Source organism: Ceratotherium simum, chromosome 3 (genome assembly GCF_057802395.1).
Source record: "Ceratotherium simum simum isolate JZ-2026a chromosome 3, ASM5780239v1, whole genome shotgun sequence".
Classification (NCBI taxonomy): domain Eukaryota; kingdom Metazoa; phylum Chordata; class Mammalia; order Perissodactyla; family Rhinocerotidae; genus Ceratotherium; species Ceratotherium simum.
In genome coordinates this window covers 38,885,680-38,901,161 of record NC_141902.1, presented here as the reverse complement: position 1 = coordinate 38,901,161, position 15,482 = coordinate 38,885,680, and the positions used below count along the sequence as shown (strand labels likewise).

General features: G+C 54.6%; 1 protein-coding gene across 4 annotated transcripts in view; it reads right to left on the bottom strand.

The window, feature by feature from the left end:
- Positions 1-300: 300 nt before the first annotated feature.
- The window catches only part of MAPKBP1 (mitogen-activated protein kinase binding protein 1), a 58,433-nt gene continuing 43,251 nt past the window's right edge, over positions 301-15,482 (bottom strand). For 3 of the 4 annotated variants that reach the window (XM_087425612.1, XM_014780596.2, XM_087425629.1), the window contains 24 exons: positions 15,100-15,282; positions 14,361-14,521; positions 13,365-13,554; positions 12,626-12,772; positions 12,232-12,407; positions 11,183-11,274; positions 10,788-10,913; positions 10,341-10,411; positions 10,061-10,182; positions 9,710-9,785; positions 9,486-9,597; positions 9,245-9,308; positions 8,854-8,988; positions 8,510-8,646; positions 8,254-8,309; positions 6,927-7,163; positions 6,297-6,463; positions 5,919-6,064; positions 5,600-5,797; positions 5,347-5,431; positions 4,763-5,046; positions 3,942-4,538; positions 3,418-3,503; positions 301-2,785 (listed from right to left, as the gene is read on the bottom strand). In XM_087425612.1, coding sequence (XP_087281738.1) covers positions 2,558-2,785; positions 3,418-3,503; positions 3,942-4,538; positions 4,763-5,046; positions 5,347-5,431; positions 5,600-5,797; positions 5,919-6,064; positions 6,297-6,463; positions 6,927-7,163; positions 8,254-8,309; positions 8,510-8,646; positions 8,854-8,988; positions 9,245-9,308; positions 9,486-9,597; positions 9,710-9,785; positions 10,061-10,182; positions 10,341-10,411; positions 10,788-10,913; positions 11,183-11,274; positions 12,232-12,407; positions 12,626-12,772; positions 13,365-13,554; positions 14,361-14,521; positions 15,100-15,282 — 3,876 coding nt within the window. In that variant the 3' untranslated portion in view covers positions 301-2,557. The remainder of the gene's footprint in view (positions 2,786-3,417; positions 3,504-3,941; positions 4,539-4,762; positions 5,047-5,346; positions 5,432-5,599; positions 5,798-5,918; positions 6,065-6,296; positions 6,464-6,926; positions 7,164-8,253; positions 8,310-8,509; positions 8,647-8,853; positions 8,989-9,244; positions 9,309-9,485; positions 9,598-9,709; positions 9,786-10,060; positions 10,183-10,340; positions 10,412-10,787; positions 10,914-11,182; positions 11,275-12,231; positions 12,408-12,625; positions 12,773-13,364; positions 13,555-14,360; positions 14,522-15,099; positions 15,283-15,482) is intronic. The other variant, XM_087425625.1, reaches the window with a different exon arrangement.

Sequence of the window (15,482 nt, the reverse complement as noted above, 5' to 3'; positions counted from 1 at the left end):
TGAGACCAGGCCCCGAGGCCCCGCCCCCGCTGAGATCCGGCCCCCGAGGCCCCGCCCTCCCTCCCGCTGAGACCTGGCCCCCGAGGCCCCGCCCTCCCCCCCCCCCCCCCGAGTCTCTGCCCTGATGCCCTGCCCTCCCGCTGAGAGCCGGCCCCGAGGCCCCGCCGCCCCTGAAGCCTCACGCCGCGGCTCCGGCTCTCGCAACCACCACCTCCGAACCCCGGCTCCCGGCGGTCCCCGAGGCCTCGTCCTGCCGCCTTGAACCACCCCCTTCTCCACGCCCCCCGGATTCTGCTGGCCAGGCGGCAAGCGAGAAGCTGCGCCTTCCCTTTTCTGTCCCACTCGCCGGCATCCCAGAGTTAACAAATGATTGTGTTTATTGACGAGTTCATACATCAATACAAACGGACATGTTAAAACTAGCCCCTGCCTCGTGAGACTTGAGGAGGAGAGAAGCGCCATGACCTCGACAAAGTATAAAAGTTATAAATAAAGGGCTTTCAAAACTGGGTCAGGGCAAATCTGGACGGGGCGGCAGCTGCCAGTGGCGTCAGACATGCAGAAGGGGACGGGCCCCAGCCCGGCCTCAGGACCCCCACAAGGGCTGGCGGTTGGGACAGGGCGGCCACCTTCTCACAAACTTTAGCAGGAGTGTAGCTCCCTCCTCGTAAGGGATAGGCTGGCTGAGGATCCGAAGAACTCAGCCCAGAGGACCAGGCGTGAGCCCTATTTGGGGTGGGCTGTTGCTGGTGTGTCGGTTTGGGTGAGTGGGAGTGAATTTCTAACCCTCACAAGAGCAGCTGCAGCCCTGCTGGGGGAGGACGGGGGTCCACCCTCATCGACAAGGGTTCTCGGGGCCAGGATTTCTCTGCAGTTTGCCCATGCAGGTGGTGGTAACACAGAAGAGTAGGGTGAAATAGGTTTCATCTATTCTGGTGCACAGGCTGATGCAAACGGAGCTGGGCACCCTTCAGAATCCAATTTCTTCCTAAGCCTCTGCCTATAGAGCAAGCAGGGTCCAAAGGTCTGTCCATGAGAGAATCAGCTTTTGTGGCCCGGAGCTGCTGTAAAGCTGCCCTGACTTACCTGAGGCAGAGGGAAGCAGCAGGGCCCAGAGACACATGTTCTTCACCCCAGCTCTTCAACAACTGCCTCATTAATTGGTCCTATTCTACCTGCCCACTGTGCCTCATCTCCTTCCCCTCACACCTAACAACAGCCCTTCTAATTCTAATCTATCCCCTCACCTCTACCACTTACCTGTCCCACCTACCACCTTTCCAGTGTGTCTCTTGGCCCCTGCTGCAGTTCCATGAGCCTCCCTCCCCTCACTCTCTCGTACCCAGAGCACCCTGGGCGCCCAGCACTGCCACTGAGGAAGCTCCTTCTACCCAAACCTGGTTCCCTTTGGGCTATCTCATGTCAGCTAGGTTGTGGACACCAAGAATCCAGAAATCAGGTTTAGTGTGTTCCATCCCTTTTCGTGCTCCTTGATAGGAGTTCCACATGAGCCAAAGTGGTGAAGCTGGGGCAGGACATGAGAGGACACCAGGCACACATCAGCCAGCCAAGTACTCAACTCGTGTGTGTGTGTGTGTGTGTGTGTGTGTGTGTAAGATCCTTAGAAGGTGGGCCAGCACCCTGTAAACCATGAGGGAAGTTCAAACAGGCCTCTGACTGAGCATCACTCAGGACGCAGGGAGAAGGTGGCCTCTGGGCTTTAGCAGGGTTGGAGGGGACCAGGGTTGGAGGATAGGAAAGACCAAGGGGCTGAGGAAAGGAGGCCAGGGCTTCATGTTTGCCCAGCAGAGGGCTTTTACTGTCCTGCAGCAATGTCCCACAGCTGGCTCCACAAGTTCTGGCCAGGAGAGAAAGGGGGCACAGGGAGAGAGACAATAATAGGGCCCCCTTGGAGGGGAATGGGAATGGAATGTGGGGGCTCAGGCCTTGATACCAACTGAAGCCTCCTGATGGCTGGGAACGCACTGGGCCAGAGGGCTCTGCCTTTCTGAACTGCCAGGAATTGGGGAACAGAGATAACCCCTGCTCTGGCAGCTAGGGGAGTGCAGCTGGTGTGGGAGGGGAAGTGGAGGTAGAGGTGAAGCTCTGCTGTTGGCTGAAGGGCACTGAACACCACATTGCCTCTCACCTCTACCCCACTGAATACCCTGTGTGTGCTCCACCACAGGGAGCTGATCCCTGCAGTAATTTCAAATGGCTTCTAAGAAGAGAGGGCCAGCCCTTCCCGATTTCCCCCAGATGGGGCAGGCTGCCCTCCTACTCCTCACAGCACCAAGATGACAAAGACCCAAGACCTACCCCTGCATGAGCCACTGGAAGGGCTGTGGAGGCAGGAGTTCCAAGAAAGTGAGGCAACAGTCAGGGAAATAAATTAATAAATACAGGGGCCCCATGAGGAGCTCCTGGGAAAGCTGCTTCCCCTCTTGAGCACTGATCCCTGCTATCCACTCCAAGTATTCCCACACGTTTTGGCGAGTGGAGGAGGGGCTACAGTTTGGAATAGGGGGAGCATTCACTTGGGACAAGCTTCTGGAACTCAGAGTCTGCGTTCCATGCGCCGCTCCACGGCTCGAAGCAGCAGCTCTGAGTATTGTTCTAGCAGGGCCTGTGTTTGCTCAGCCCCCACAGCCCCAGGGCTCCCACCTGGGCTGGACAACACTACCCCAGCCAGGGCCTCTAGCTCCTGCCGCAGTGAAGAGAAGGTGTTTCTGAGGAGCTGAGTGATGCGACTTTGCTCTGCTGAGGGCGTCTTGCAGCCAGCCACCTGCAATGGGACCCCGGAAGTGAGTTGGAGGAACAGGGGAGGGGCCTGTCAACAGATGTATAAAAGAGAGGGGCCCCACCTGGGTCTAGCCTGCCCCCAAAGAAGGGACCGCATGCGCAGCTGGCAGCGGCTGGGAGTTCCACATTCCAAGATCAGCAAGTATGACCAGAGGCTGTGGGAAGGAGGCAGACTCTGGGGGTGACCCCAAAGAAGGAGCCCATCAGACTATGGCACCATCTACCTCTTGATAGCAACTCCTCTTTCAAGGCTTGGGCCCTGCTGGACTGTCTCCTATGTCTAGGGGTGCCAGTTAGTTTTTGAATAGGAAAAGGGATGGTATTAATAATTACACTGGGACAAGAGGCATAAACTGGGATGATCCTGAGTAAACTACGACATGTGACCTCTCTACACTCTACCCTCCTGTCTGAGGCAGTTTCCAGCTCTTAGCCAGAAATGATTGATAGGTGCTCAGTTCAAGAGGCTTGGCTTGGCCTCTAACCCACTCGCTTACTCAGGATGTTCTTGATCCACCCACCCGTCAGTGGAAGAGCCTTATCATTATGTTCTGGATACTCAGTTAGCACTTCTGACACGCTCTGTCTTCCTGCCGGTGGGTACCCAACACGTACCAAATGGTAGAGCCGCACGGCCTGGCGCACATTGCCCTGGAGCTCTGCCACAAGTTGTTCGCACTGCTCCAGGCTCACTGCTGGTTCTGGGAGGGACAGATTCAGTTCAGGAAGGCCCAGCAAAGCTGCCCTTTCAGGCCTCCCCAACCAAGGGCCACTCAGAGCAGGAGAGGCCTACCTCCCCACATCACACCCCCTCCACTTGCCCTCAGTCGTTTCCTCTTGCCTCCTTCCTTCCTAACACCCTCCCAACACCACACAGAAAACAAGGTCCAGAGGAAAGAGCCAGCCCCAGCCCCAGGGGCCAGAAGGCACTGAAGGGGCAGGTGGGTCACAAGGAGATCATGAAGGTTGGCAGGAGTGTCTCACCATCAGGGGTGTGACTTATGGACTGAGACAGGAGCAGACAGGATGAAAAACGCCAGAGGCTGGACGCACAGAAATGAGATGGAGCCAGAGAGCAGCCAACAGAGACGGGAGAGAGAGGATGGGGCAGGAGATGAGAGCTGGGGAGCTGTGCACACCTGAGTCCTGGCTCAGGGCTGCCCTTGGCCTGGTACATTCCATGGGGCTGGGAGTCTTCTCAGGGGGTAGGGGCTGCAAGTTCTCAGGGCCTCGGAAGAGACTGCTGACCAGCAGTTGCTGGGAACAGGGGCTGGTGGGCCCAGGCTGAGCCTGGCACCCTGTCCTAGGCTTGGGAGTGGTACCCTCCTCCAAACAGGCCCGCCTCTCAGATGTGCTGTGAGTCTTTCCTAGGCCCGCTGGAGAGCCAGGCTGTTCTGCCTCACCAGGAGCCCGGCACTTTGTAACAGGTGAGAATGTGGCCAGGGTAGGTCGATCAGGCAGCGGCTTTGGGATGTCAAGGACCAAATGAGCCCGGGTAGGCAGGGCCAGCTTGCTGAGCGGTGAGACTCGGATGGGGGCAGGAGCTTGAGGTGCGGCTGCCAGGCCCAGGTTCTCCCCAACAGAGATGCTGCGGGATATCTTGGCCATGGAACTGGTGGTGGGATTCTGGTAGGAGTGTGGCCGAGACAGACGGCCCTCAGTCTGGGGCAGGGAGCGCAGGCCCTCCTGCCCCTCCATCTCCCGTAAGAGCAATGGGCCTGGTGGAGGGGACTCATCTGCAGAAGAGACAGAGATATATGCAGGTCAAATGGTGAGGAAGGTGTCCCAGATGCTAAGGCTCAATTCTTTAGGAGCTGCTGTGCCCTGCACATACCCACTAAGGGACACCCAGTGGCAAGCACAGTGACACATCAGGGCTACATCAGGTCCTCCTTCCTCTGGCATGCTCATGTGCTCCACATTCCCAGCACCCTGGAGCTGAGCCCACCAGGTTCCTTACCCTGTGGCACCAGGCTCTGCACAGACTGGGCTTTCTGGAGTCCACCTACGGGGCTGGCTGTGGCCACTCTCTTCGGGGCCCGGCTGCTGTCTGGGTTGAGACGGCGTCGTGGCAACAGCACAGGGGCTGCCTGCTGGGGGCTAGGGTTTCTAGGGGAGGGCTCTGCCTCCGGGGGTGCTCCTGGAGGATTGGCACCATTGCCTCTCAGCTGCTCACCAGAAGCCTGCAGCACCTGGACTGGTCTCGATGTCAGTGCCAGGCTTGAGGAAGATGAGGATGGTTCCCTACAGGGAGGAAATATGGAAGAAGGCCCAGAGAAGGCTCAGGGCTCCTCCCTGCCAAGATGAGGAGAAGCTCTCACAGCACTAGAGAGGTGCTAGGGGAGAAGAGCAGGCACAAAGCCAGCCAGGCCTGTTGTCCCAAAACTTGGACTGCAAAATAGTACTGGGCATGGGAAGACAGAAGCCTTGGAGAGGAGGGCTGCATGCTGCCCCAGGGGGCAGGACTGCCTACTGGAAGCACGGGGAGGTCAGGAGAGCCAGGGCTCCTCGTAGGAGAGCAAGAGCTGCTGTGAGGAGAGGTACCTGAGTGGGGGGGTCTGCACTTGCAAAAGGAATCGTGAAGAGATGCTCCGAGACTCTATCCGCTCTGGTACTCGTACTGGGCCCCCTGCCAAGGTGACAGAAATCATATATTGAAGCAAGCCCTTGCCCCAGATTCTACCTCCCCTAGAAGGCAACCCCAGGGCATGACCTGCCCTTGGACCCTCCCTCTCAGCCAGGCAAGAAGGGGAGAAGGGCAGATTGCAGTGACCAAATGCTGGCCCTCTGACCACACCTGGAGCAGCCCCATTGGCCAGAGTCTCAAAGTGCTGTTTTAGAAACTGCTCCTGGTCCGGGGTATGGGGGCTGCCTCCCTGCAGCCCACAGGAGCCAGTGCCTCCCTCCTCTTCCTCCTCTTCCTCATCACCCTCAGCCGGCTCTTCAAGGTCTGAGGAAATGCCATCCACACTCAGGGGCTCCGTGCTCTCAGAGTCTGGATGTGGGGGAGGGGGAGAGAAGTAGCATGCTGCACCCATCTGTCACCAGAGCCTCCACTCCCACCTCAGTCCACTGACTTGCATGGTTCTGGCCCTCCCTCAGGGCTGCAGCCTCACCTTCATTAGGGTGCTCAGGGCTGGAAAGGCGGCTGCTGCTGAAATCCACAGAGCAGGCACTGTCAGGGCTGTGCTTCTCTGAGCCCCTGCTGCCTGGGTACACTCTTCCCAGGGTCCCTCGGGCTGGTGCCTGCACCTGGAACTCACTGGCAGGAAGGCCAGCAGGGGAAAGAAGAGGCAATGAGCAAAGGTGAGCACTGGACTCCTGCCTTCCTTCTCCCCCACCTGTGAGCAGGATTGGGGATGAGGCAGTGGTAAAGTGGTGGGCAAGCCCTGAGTACCCTGGGGCCAGTCCTCCCCTAACTCAAGAACACTTGGAAGGAAGGGAAGACTAGGGGCTGCACGGCCCCGGAGGTGTGGTGAGGGCAGGACCCTTGCCTGGTATCCAGGGTGGGGCTGTCACTCGGCTCTGGGTAGACAATACCATCTTCAATGGGTGCAGGCTCCAGATCTTGGGCAAAGACCCCTTCCTCTTGGGACAACAATCGGATAATGTGGGGGCAGGAACAAGGTTGGGAAGCCTGAAGCCGAGGGGGATTTTCATTCTGGGAACACACAGAGGGGTGTTACTGGGGTTGCTGATGTGAGAGAGAGTCTGGGAAAAGAGGTGAAGGTGGGCAAGGATTTAGTGTGCACCAATTCTGGAGGAAGCTGCATACTCCAACTCTGAGGACAGACACCAAGAAGCCAGGCTGGGCTCCAACTAGTGTTCTTCAGTTTCTGGAAGAACTATATTAGCACTCTGGGCTGCCAACCTCCAGCCACCACTTAATATCATGAGCCCTCCAAGGAAGGCAGCTCAGGACAAAGGCTACCCTTTGCTTCTCCACCCCAATCACCATACGACGCAGCCTAGCCAGCCCCACCCTGACGTTGCAGTTCAAGTTACCCATGCGCCACAGGGACAGAGCAAGCATAGCCAGACCAGTGCTCAGGCCCCAGCTGTTGGCACAAGGCTGGCTAAGGCTGCTTAGAGATCTCTAGGGAGCTAGGAGAAAACTGGCTCACCTGGCTAACATGTGAGGTTTCAGGGGCCTGCTGACCATGCTTCCCAGGACCAGATGGGGTCATGGCCAGCGAGTCCTGGCTAGGGCCCCGAGGACTTGGGGCCAGTGTCTCCAGCTGCCGCAGGTCCAGCATGGAGCGAACACTCAGCTCCACGCCTGGCTGAGCCCAGCGCCCTCTCCTTCTGGGTCCTTGGTTGGCTGCAGGAGCTGGGTCCAGGAACTCCACTGTCTCCTGTGCCTGGTATGTGGCAGGGGTGGGAGAAAACTAATAGTAACAATCATACAATAGTATCAGCAAACACTCGTATATGACTTACTGTGTCCCAGGCACCTCACAACAACCTTCTGAAGCAGGTACTATTATTATTCCTATTTTTACAGATGAGAAAACTGAAGCACAGAGGGCTTAAGTAACTTGTCCAAGTCCCACAGACAGTAAGTGGCCTGCCTGCAGGTTACAACTCAGGCAGTCTGCTCTACAGTTCATGCTCTTAGCTTCACTCTGCGTCCTCTCTAAGAGAACCTTCTGGTCTCAGTCTTCACCTGGTATCACAGACACCTCAGAGGTGGGAGTCTCTAAAGGCCCCCTACTCTGAGGACAGCCCCAACGGAGCCCCCAAGTCCATGCACAGCACCAAAGACAAACCAATAGCTCAGCCTTGAGACGCCTCGCCTGGTCAGAACACACCAGAGACACCACACCACCATCATCCCATGAAACTGCTGCTGACAATGAAAGGTGCTGATACTTGAAATCCCAACACAAGACAAGTGAGGGCTGGGCTGCCTTGGGGCTTGCTCTGAAAGCCTTTATCCTCCTTCTGGCTACCCTGAAGTAGCCACTCAGGCTACTTATGGCCTTTTTCCTCTAACAACTGTTCTGGAAGTTCTGAGCTTACCTCTTAACCTCGGGTCTTTAGAACTAGAGTTTCTGCAGATTCCTGCTCTTTGGACCTTTGATTTTCTTTAGTTCTAACTTTTCAGCTCAGATACCCCTTTTCTACTCCCCACCTCTACCTGTTCTTTGTCCACATTTACTCCCAGGCCCCGAGGCGGCTGAACAAGTGGAGCACTTCCCTTAGTGGTGACTAACCTTTGCAGGCCACCTCACCTGGCCCACAGGAAGGAAACATCTGGGCTTTGTCATCCCCAACCTGGGACCAGCCCAGCTGCATGAACTTCCCCCACAAGACCCTTCCTTAGACACAAGGAGTGGAGCATGTGGACAGACCCTACACCCAAATGCCTTGCTAGGCCCAGAGAGCCCTGCTTTTACCTTCCTTCACCTCTTGTAACCTTGGAAGGGCATTTTAAGGATGGTGACTCACCCGACTCATCTCCCAGTGGGACAGGCTTCGGGGCAGGGCTGGGCTGGGCACCAAGGCTAGACAGAGACAGACAATCAGAGAGTGTGTCTCCTGCCCACCGACCCGGGAGCCCTGGCTCCACACCAGCCCATACCCTACATGACCACAATGATGCTCCAGTTTCCTTAGCTCACATTATTCTCACCCCCACAGTCCCAGAAAGGGCAAAACTATGCAAACTGGTGCCTGTCTGGCCCCACACCAGACTTCCACAGACCTGGTTCTTTCTTGGTACCCTTGGCAAGGATGGGGAGAGCTGGAAGTTCTTCTTCTTCAGTGCCCTCGTCTTCTCCCTCCTTGTCACTATCTGATGAGAGAGCTGGTCCAACAGAGAGCATAGATGGGGCCTCGTGCCTGAGTCCAAGATAAGGAAGGTCATGGGAGAGAAGACTCAGTGGGGGAAGAGGCCAACATCATGGGTCTGCGTGTGAAAAACAGGTATTGGAAGATAACAGAGTTGCTGAATGGCAGGTCCAGAGCAAAGAGGAGGAGCAGTGAGATCACAGCGAGCCATCTCGATGCCCACCCACCACTTGCCCATATCCTATACTCTGTTCTCACCGGTTGGGTCCAGCAGCCTTTTGGGGAGAGGATGGTCCTTGCTGCTTGCTGCCTCGCTGACGCTGGCGCAGCTCAGCCAGACGCTGCCTCATGCTGATGGTCATCTCAGAGCTCAGGCGCCACACAAATATGCAGCTGGGGTCGAGCCACAGAGTTGGGTTAGAAGAGGTAGGTAAGGACTCTGGGGGTGGCAACACCATTAGTTCCCCTTCTCCATGGGCTGGCAAGGAGACCAGAGCCACCCTCTAGTGTAAGGTCAGGCCCAGCCATGAAATATCCCTGTTCAGCCCTACTTCTCAGAGATATCACTGAGGTGAAGAGAGGGGAAGGAGCAGGGTGTTTGTGGCACAGAGGAAGAATCTATGTCTCAGGGAAGCCGGCTTCTGCTCACCTGTCCCCTGACACAGAGATGAGATGTTTGCAGTCATTACTAAATTTCATGCCAGTGACAATCTCTGTGAAGAACAAAGAATACGGCCTATGAGCCACCCTGAAGTCCCAACCAAGCTTCTGTCCCAACAGTAGAGGTGGGGGCTGGGTGGAGGAGAGGAGCAGGCAGCTCTGCTGGGTCCCAAGAAACCAAAGGAAGAAAGAGTAAAGTTCCAGGGGTAGAGTATTGGAGCTACACTCACCTGAGTGGCCAAACATGGTGGCCACGCACTCTCCAGAGGAGAAGTCAAAAATGGAAAGGTTCTTGTCGGAACAGCTGGTGGCAATGTAGATCCCTGAGGGGTCTGTCTGCACCTGAGGAGTGGGACACACAACTAGAAGAGGACAGGAAGCACCAGTCCCTCTCCATGTAGCACCCCCCTGTTCCCCTATTCTCTAGCCGGTGCCCATCCTACTGGGCCTTTACCTTAATCAGAGTGCCGTCCTCACCCTGTGACCCTTTAAACAGCTTCTTTTGCTTCCCACTGCTGATGTTAAAGATCCTGTAAAGAAATACTCTCATTCACATGAGGAGGTCATGATCAAGCACACCTGGTGGCTGAAACGCCAGCATTCACTCCCAGCCCCGTTCTCTCTGGGAGCCACTCCCCAACACCAAAGGGGCTGTCACCTCTTGGTGAGGCAAAGTACTCATTCTGTAGGCTCAAGGGGGCACAAAGTCCTGGACAAAAAGATAGACGTGGGGACTGAGCTGCCTAGAGCGACCCCCTTGGGCATGAAGGAATGTGGTCAGACGGTCTGAGAAGGGGATGCCCACCGAATATTTCGGTCCTGGCAGCCGATGGCCGTGTACTTCCAGCTGGGCTCCACATCCATGTCATAGAGGGTCGTCTTCCGTACCACGTGGTGTGTCCGTGTAAACTGTACTCCATCTCCAGACTGCAGGGGACAGACCCCGCGTCCAAATGCCTCACCAGGCCCAGAGAGCCCTGCTTTAACTTCCCTTCACCTCTTGCAACCTCAGGTAGGGGAATGGTAGAGGCCTTCCCCACCCCCCCCAACCCGCTGCTCCATTCAGGGAAGCCCTGTATCCTCACCTTCTGTGCAGTGCGGAAGTAGATGCTCTTGTCTGCTCCACAGCTGATCATTCGGACTTGCCCATCGCTGGCTATGAAGGAGGGGGACCTAGCTGTTCCCACTGTTCTCACCTCAAGGGAGTCAGCCTTTCCTCTGCCTTCCCTCCATATGTTCCCCCTATTGAGCTACTCTACGTGGCTGGGACAACCAATTAAATCAGGATGCTTCCCTCCAAACCTAGGCTTTCCTTTATCCCCAACCTCAGCCAACCTGGTCAGCTCAGGGTCCCTTGGACTGTGATTCTACATTCCACCTGTCTTTCCATCCAGCCCCAGGCTTCCCAGCTGCTGTCCAACACTCCCCTGTGACTGGTACACCTATTTCATGGAGGCAGGAGGCAGGTGGCAGTACGGGTGGGGGATGTTGGTGGTAGGTGGCAGAACGTGTCTCAATTGCCCTGCTCCCACCTGCAAACTTGACAGCGGTGATGGAGGATGAGTGCTCATCCAATGTTTGCTGTAGGCTATACTCCCGTCCAGCATCCAGCACGTGGATCAGCCGGTCCCGGCTCGCTGATGCCAGCAGCTTCAGACCTGGGATTGGAAGAACTCCATCAGCCCACAAGTGCCCAGAGCAGGCCCCTATCTGGGTCCAGCAAAGAGGGCTGCAAGAACTGAACCCTATATCCCCTTCATGGTGAACCATGGAGCAGGGATGATGCTGTCCTCCTCTAAACCTGAAAAGACACCAAATGATTCAAAGGATTTTCAGCCCAACATCCGAGAGTCAGGATAGACAAGTGGCACTAGCAAGACTGGAGGAGCCCCGCACCATTGGGCTAGGTACCAGGCATCCTCCTCACCTGTGTCTGGCTTAGAGTACTCCAGGCATAGAATTTCCGAGTCATGGGCCTCCACCTTCAGCATCTCGCTCAAGGACTGCAGCTCGTGCACCCTGCAAAGATACAGAGAGGAGGGAAGAGGCCATTGCCAGGCTGAAGGAGAGACTCACTCTCCTCCCTCTCCTATATCTTCTTCTCCAAACTTTTAAAAATTTACTTGTATTTATTTTCGAACTTTTAGACTTAAAGTTGCACTGAGTATGGAGAGTTTCCATATTTCCCTTACCCAGCTTTCCCTAATGTTAACATCTTACATAATAATAGTTCAATTACTAGAACCAGGAAATTTACATTGGTACAATACTATTAATTAAAGGCTTTATTTGAATTTCACCACTTTTTCCACAATGTCCTTTTTCTGGATCCAAGATCCTATCCAGAGTCCAAATTGCATTTAGTTGTTACTTCTCAGTCTCCTGTAGTCTGTTAAGTTTTCCAGTCTTTCCCTATCTTTCATGACCCTGACACTTTTGAAGAGAATCATTCAGTTACTCTTCAGATGCACCTCAATTTGAGTTTGTCTTATGTTTTCTCATTATTGGACCAAGTTTATACATTTTTGGCAAGAATAACACAGAAACAATGCTATGTCCTTCTTATCCACACATATGAGGATATAACCTTGATCACTCGGTTAAGATGGTTTCTGCTGCATTTCTTTGTTGTAAAGTTATCTTTCCCTTGTATACAATAAATATCTTGTTCCCCAATCTTTTTTTTTTTTTTTTTTTTTTGCTGAGGAAGATTGGCCCTGGGCTAACATCTGTGCCCATCTTTCTCTACTTTATATGTGGGACACCTGCCACAGTGCGTAGGTCCGCACCCAGGATCTGAACCTGCAAACCCTGGGCCGCCAAAGCGGAGCACGCGAACTTAAGCGCTAAGCCACCAGGCCGGCCCCTCCCCAATCTTTTTGAGCCAAACTTCCCTAAAGCTCTATCCTTAGGGACCTAACTCCCCCAGCCTGCACCATGGGAGGCAGTCAGTACCCACTCCAGGCCTAGCATTACCTAAGCGTGCCCATACGGTCCCCTGAAGCTAGATGCTGTCCATTGGGGCTGATACACACAGAGCGGATGCCCACACGGGGATCCATCAGAGACCCATCAGCTTTGTCTCCTCCAGGCAGCTCAGTGTCCAGCAGGGCCTGAGTATTCCCATCCACATAGATGATCTTAATGAGGTCCTGTGAGCAGGAGAAGACGTGGATAAGCCAGGCCTGATCCAATACAGCCGCAACGGGAGAGGAATGCTGGACAAGATAAACCCTTGGCTCACAGAGCCTGACCAAGTACGAGCTGGAAGATCAAGGTCTGCAGACCCAGTTCCTGAGAAGGAGGTGTGAAGGCTGAGCAGACGGGGGTACTAAATGTGGAGTAAAGGCCCTAAGGCCTCAGGGCTCACATTGCTGAGGATGTTTCGATGCAGGGTGGAGCCATGTACCCCGGAACTCTCTGTGTTCCATAGGCGGATGGTGTTGTCCGAGGAACAAGTGATAAAGGAACTGGGGGGCAGGCAGGCCTGGTTACTGTCCTTCACTTCAGGGTAGACCTGAAGGGGCAGAGGGAACAAAGTCAGATCTCTATTTAGGGAGCAATCTCTTGCCTGCCCCAGGAGATGGAAAGGAATGAGATGAAAGAGATAACGCTGGCCAAGATTTAGCCTAGTGTCTGTCATACAGTAAGTAAGCCCTAACTATTGGGGGCTCTTCATAATCACTAAGGGGAAGCACATTAACCAAGCACCTATTATGTACCAGGTACTCTTCTATGTCTCCCACTTACATCATTTCATTTAATTCTTAGAACAATTAGATGAATCAGGTACATCATTTTACAGCTGAGGAAACTGAGGCTCAGTCAAGTTCAGCAACTTGTTGTAGATCACCCAGCCCAGGACAAGGCAAAGCCAAGGATGGACAGGGAAGAGGCCTGTCCATTGGAAGAGGCCTGAGATATATAAGCCTTAAAATTCAAGCTCAATCCTCAGGACCCATCTGAGGATATGTAGATACACAGGGATGTTGCTGGAGAAACAAGTAGGCAGCAGGAACCTAACACTATACTTGGGGATGCCAACTTTCCATCCTCACAATGCTATTCCAGCAAACCTGGTCAGTCTCAAGCCAGCTCAGCCCACATACCTCCACACTCCAGACGCAGGAGGAATGATACAGAGCAGAGTACACCTTGCCCACTTTCTTGGGATCCCTCACGTCCCACACATAAATGCTGTGGTCGTTGTATACACAAGACAGCCACTGATTAGTAGGATCAAAGGTCAAGGCAATGGTGTCTGGATACCTGGCATTGGCCACTCCGGAGAAGAGGCGACTGTGGGGAAGAGGACAGGGCAAATTGGTGAGTGAAGAGCTGATGAAATGGGGGATTGGAGGGAATGAAAAAGGAAGCCAACCCACAAAGGAAGGAGCAGAGCATAGGGAGCCTTCTCGAGACCTGCAGGTTTGGAAGCAGTTGCTTGAAAAAGAAAAAAAGCAGCCCCTGACAGCCGTCAGCTGGGAGCTGACCCGGCACTAGCTGCTGGGCCATGGTGTTCTCCTAATGAACACAATGTCACAGAACACCAACCTCAGACAACGTAACTCTGTGGCGATGATGGAGCAAAACAAAAACAAGATTACTCTGTCATCGTGTCTGAGCAGAGATAAAGCCAAGATCACTGTGCAAATCACAAAAATGACCAAACATCACCCTTTCTCGTCTATCATGACCGACTCCTGCTTCTTTACCAATTACAGCTTTAGCCTCATACTTTTCCTCCCACCTTTTAAATAAAAATTATTAAGATGTCCCATTGTAGAACTGTCCCCTCTTCCCAACAGCATCCAACCAGAGCAAAACTTCAATCCTTTAAACCATTCCTAAAATCATCTAACGCCCAAATCTTACGATAAGCCCCTCCTAACACCCACTTACTGATAGACTCCCCGGTTCCCCATGGTGTGCAGTCTCCATGGTTGCAACAAGTACCAATAAACCCAAATTTGTTTGTCCTCAGAAGTGTTCCTGGTAATCTGTGGGGCATCAATCCACTCTTCCCCTTGTTCCCTGAAGCATGCCAGGGAAGGCTGGGCACAGGGTGAGGCTCTGAATGGAGGCAGGAGGCCCACACAGCTCACCTGGCCTCAGTGACACTGGCAATGTCTGTCCCCAGAGCATGGGGCCGGGGCAGAGTGCTGAGGAAGTGCAGGTTAGCGGGGTTGAAGAGGCGCACGGTACCATCAGCACAGCCACAGAAGATGTAGTCTTGGCTCACAGAGATGCAGTGGGCCACAGTGGTCTGCAGGCAGAGGGGTTCAGGTCAGCAAGGGTCACCAGCCCAAACCCTCCTCAACAGTCACCTGCCAAGAGGAGAGACCAGCCAAGGCACGGACGAGGGAAAAACAGCCCAGCTGCTCTGGCCTGAGACCCTCAGCTGTTATCCAGAGATGCCCCTCCCTCCAGGAGCAGGTGGCCAGAGGGCCCACAGCCATGTGCAGTTGAGGGATGGGAGTCAAGAATCCCTCTAAGGCACTAGAGGTTTTCGCAAAGAGGGCAAGTAGGAAAAGCCCAGCAAAGAGAAAGAAACAGCATGAGAAAGAGAGGAGGCTCTAGGCACCACTTACTGTGAAGTTGTCTGTGTTCTGAGCAGAAGAGGAAAGCAGGGGAAAGGCAGACAGAAAGAGAGCAGAGAGGAGGCAGTTATACAGATCTCCACGGGCTGGAACTGGGCCAAGCTCTGGCTCCCCCAAGCTTCTTTCTCCTGGGGTCCCCTCCTTCATGCACAAGGGCCCAGCCCCTGATGTGGAGCCACAGGCATCAGTTCTCCCCTGAGCTGAGACATGGGCAGCCCCTACCCACTGGGACAGAGGTACTTACTCTCAGCTCCACCCACTTATCCAAAAGCCTCCGATCACTGAACTCGCATAGCAGTCCTGAGGACGTGATGCAGAAGGTGCTGTCTGCCTTCTTCCCTCGGCCACAGGCCACATCTGTGAACAAGTTGTTCCGTAGCTCCCCCAGCAGCCCTGAGCGGCCAAGCAGGGGCACAGTGGCATTCACCTGTGGAGACACACCACTGTTGCACACCTGTCCACTCCAGAGCCTGCCCCTGGAAACAGGCCCTAGGGAGAGGGAAGAGAAGCAGCAAGCGCCCCCTTGCTCTTTGAGACTACTCCTCAGCCCGGATAGCATCTAGCTCACTCAGAACTTCTGTACGGCTGCTGAGCAAGCAGAGAGTGGCCCAAGAGCACCATGGTCTC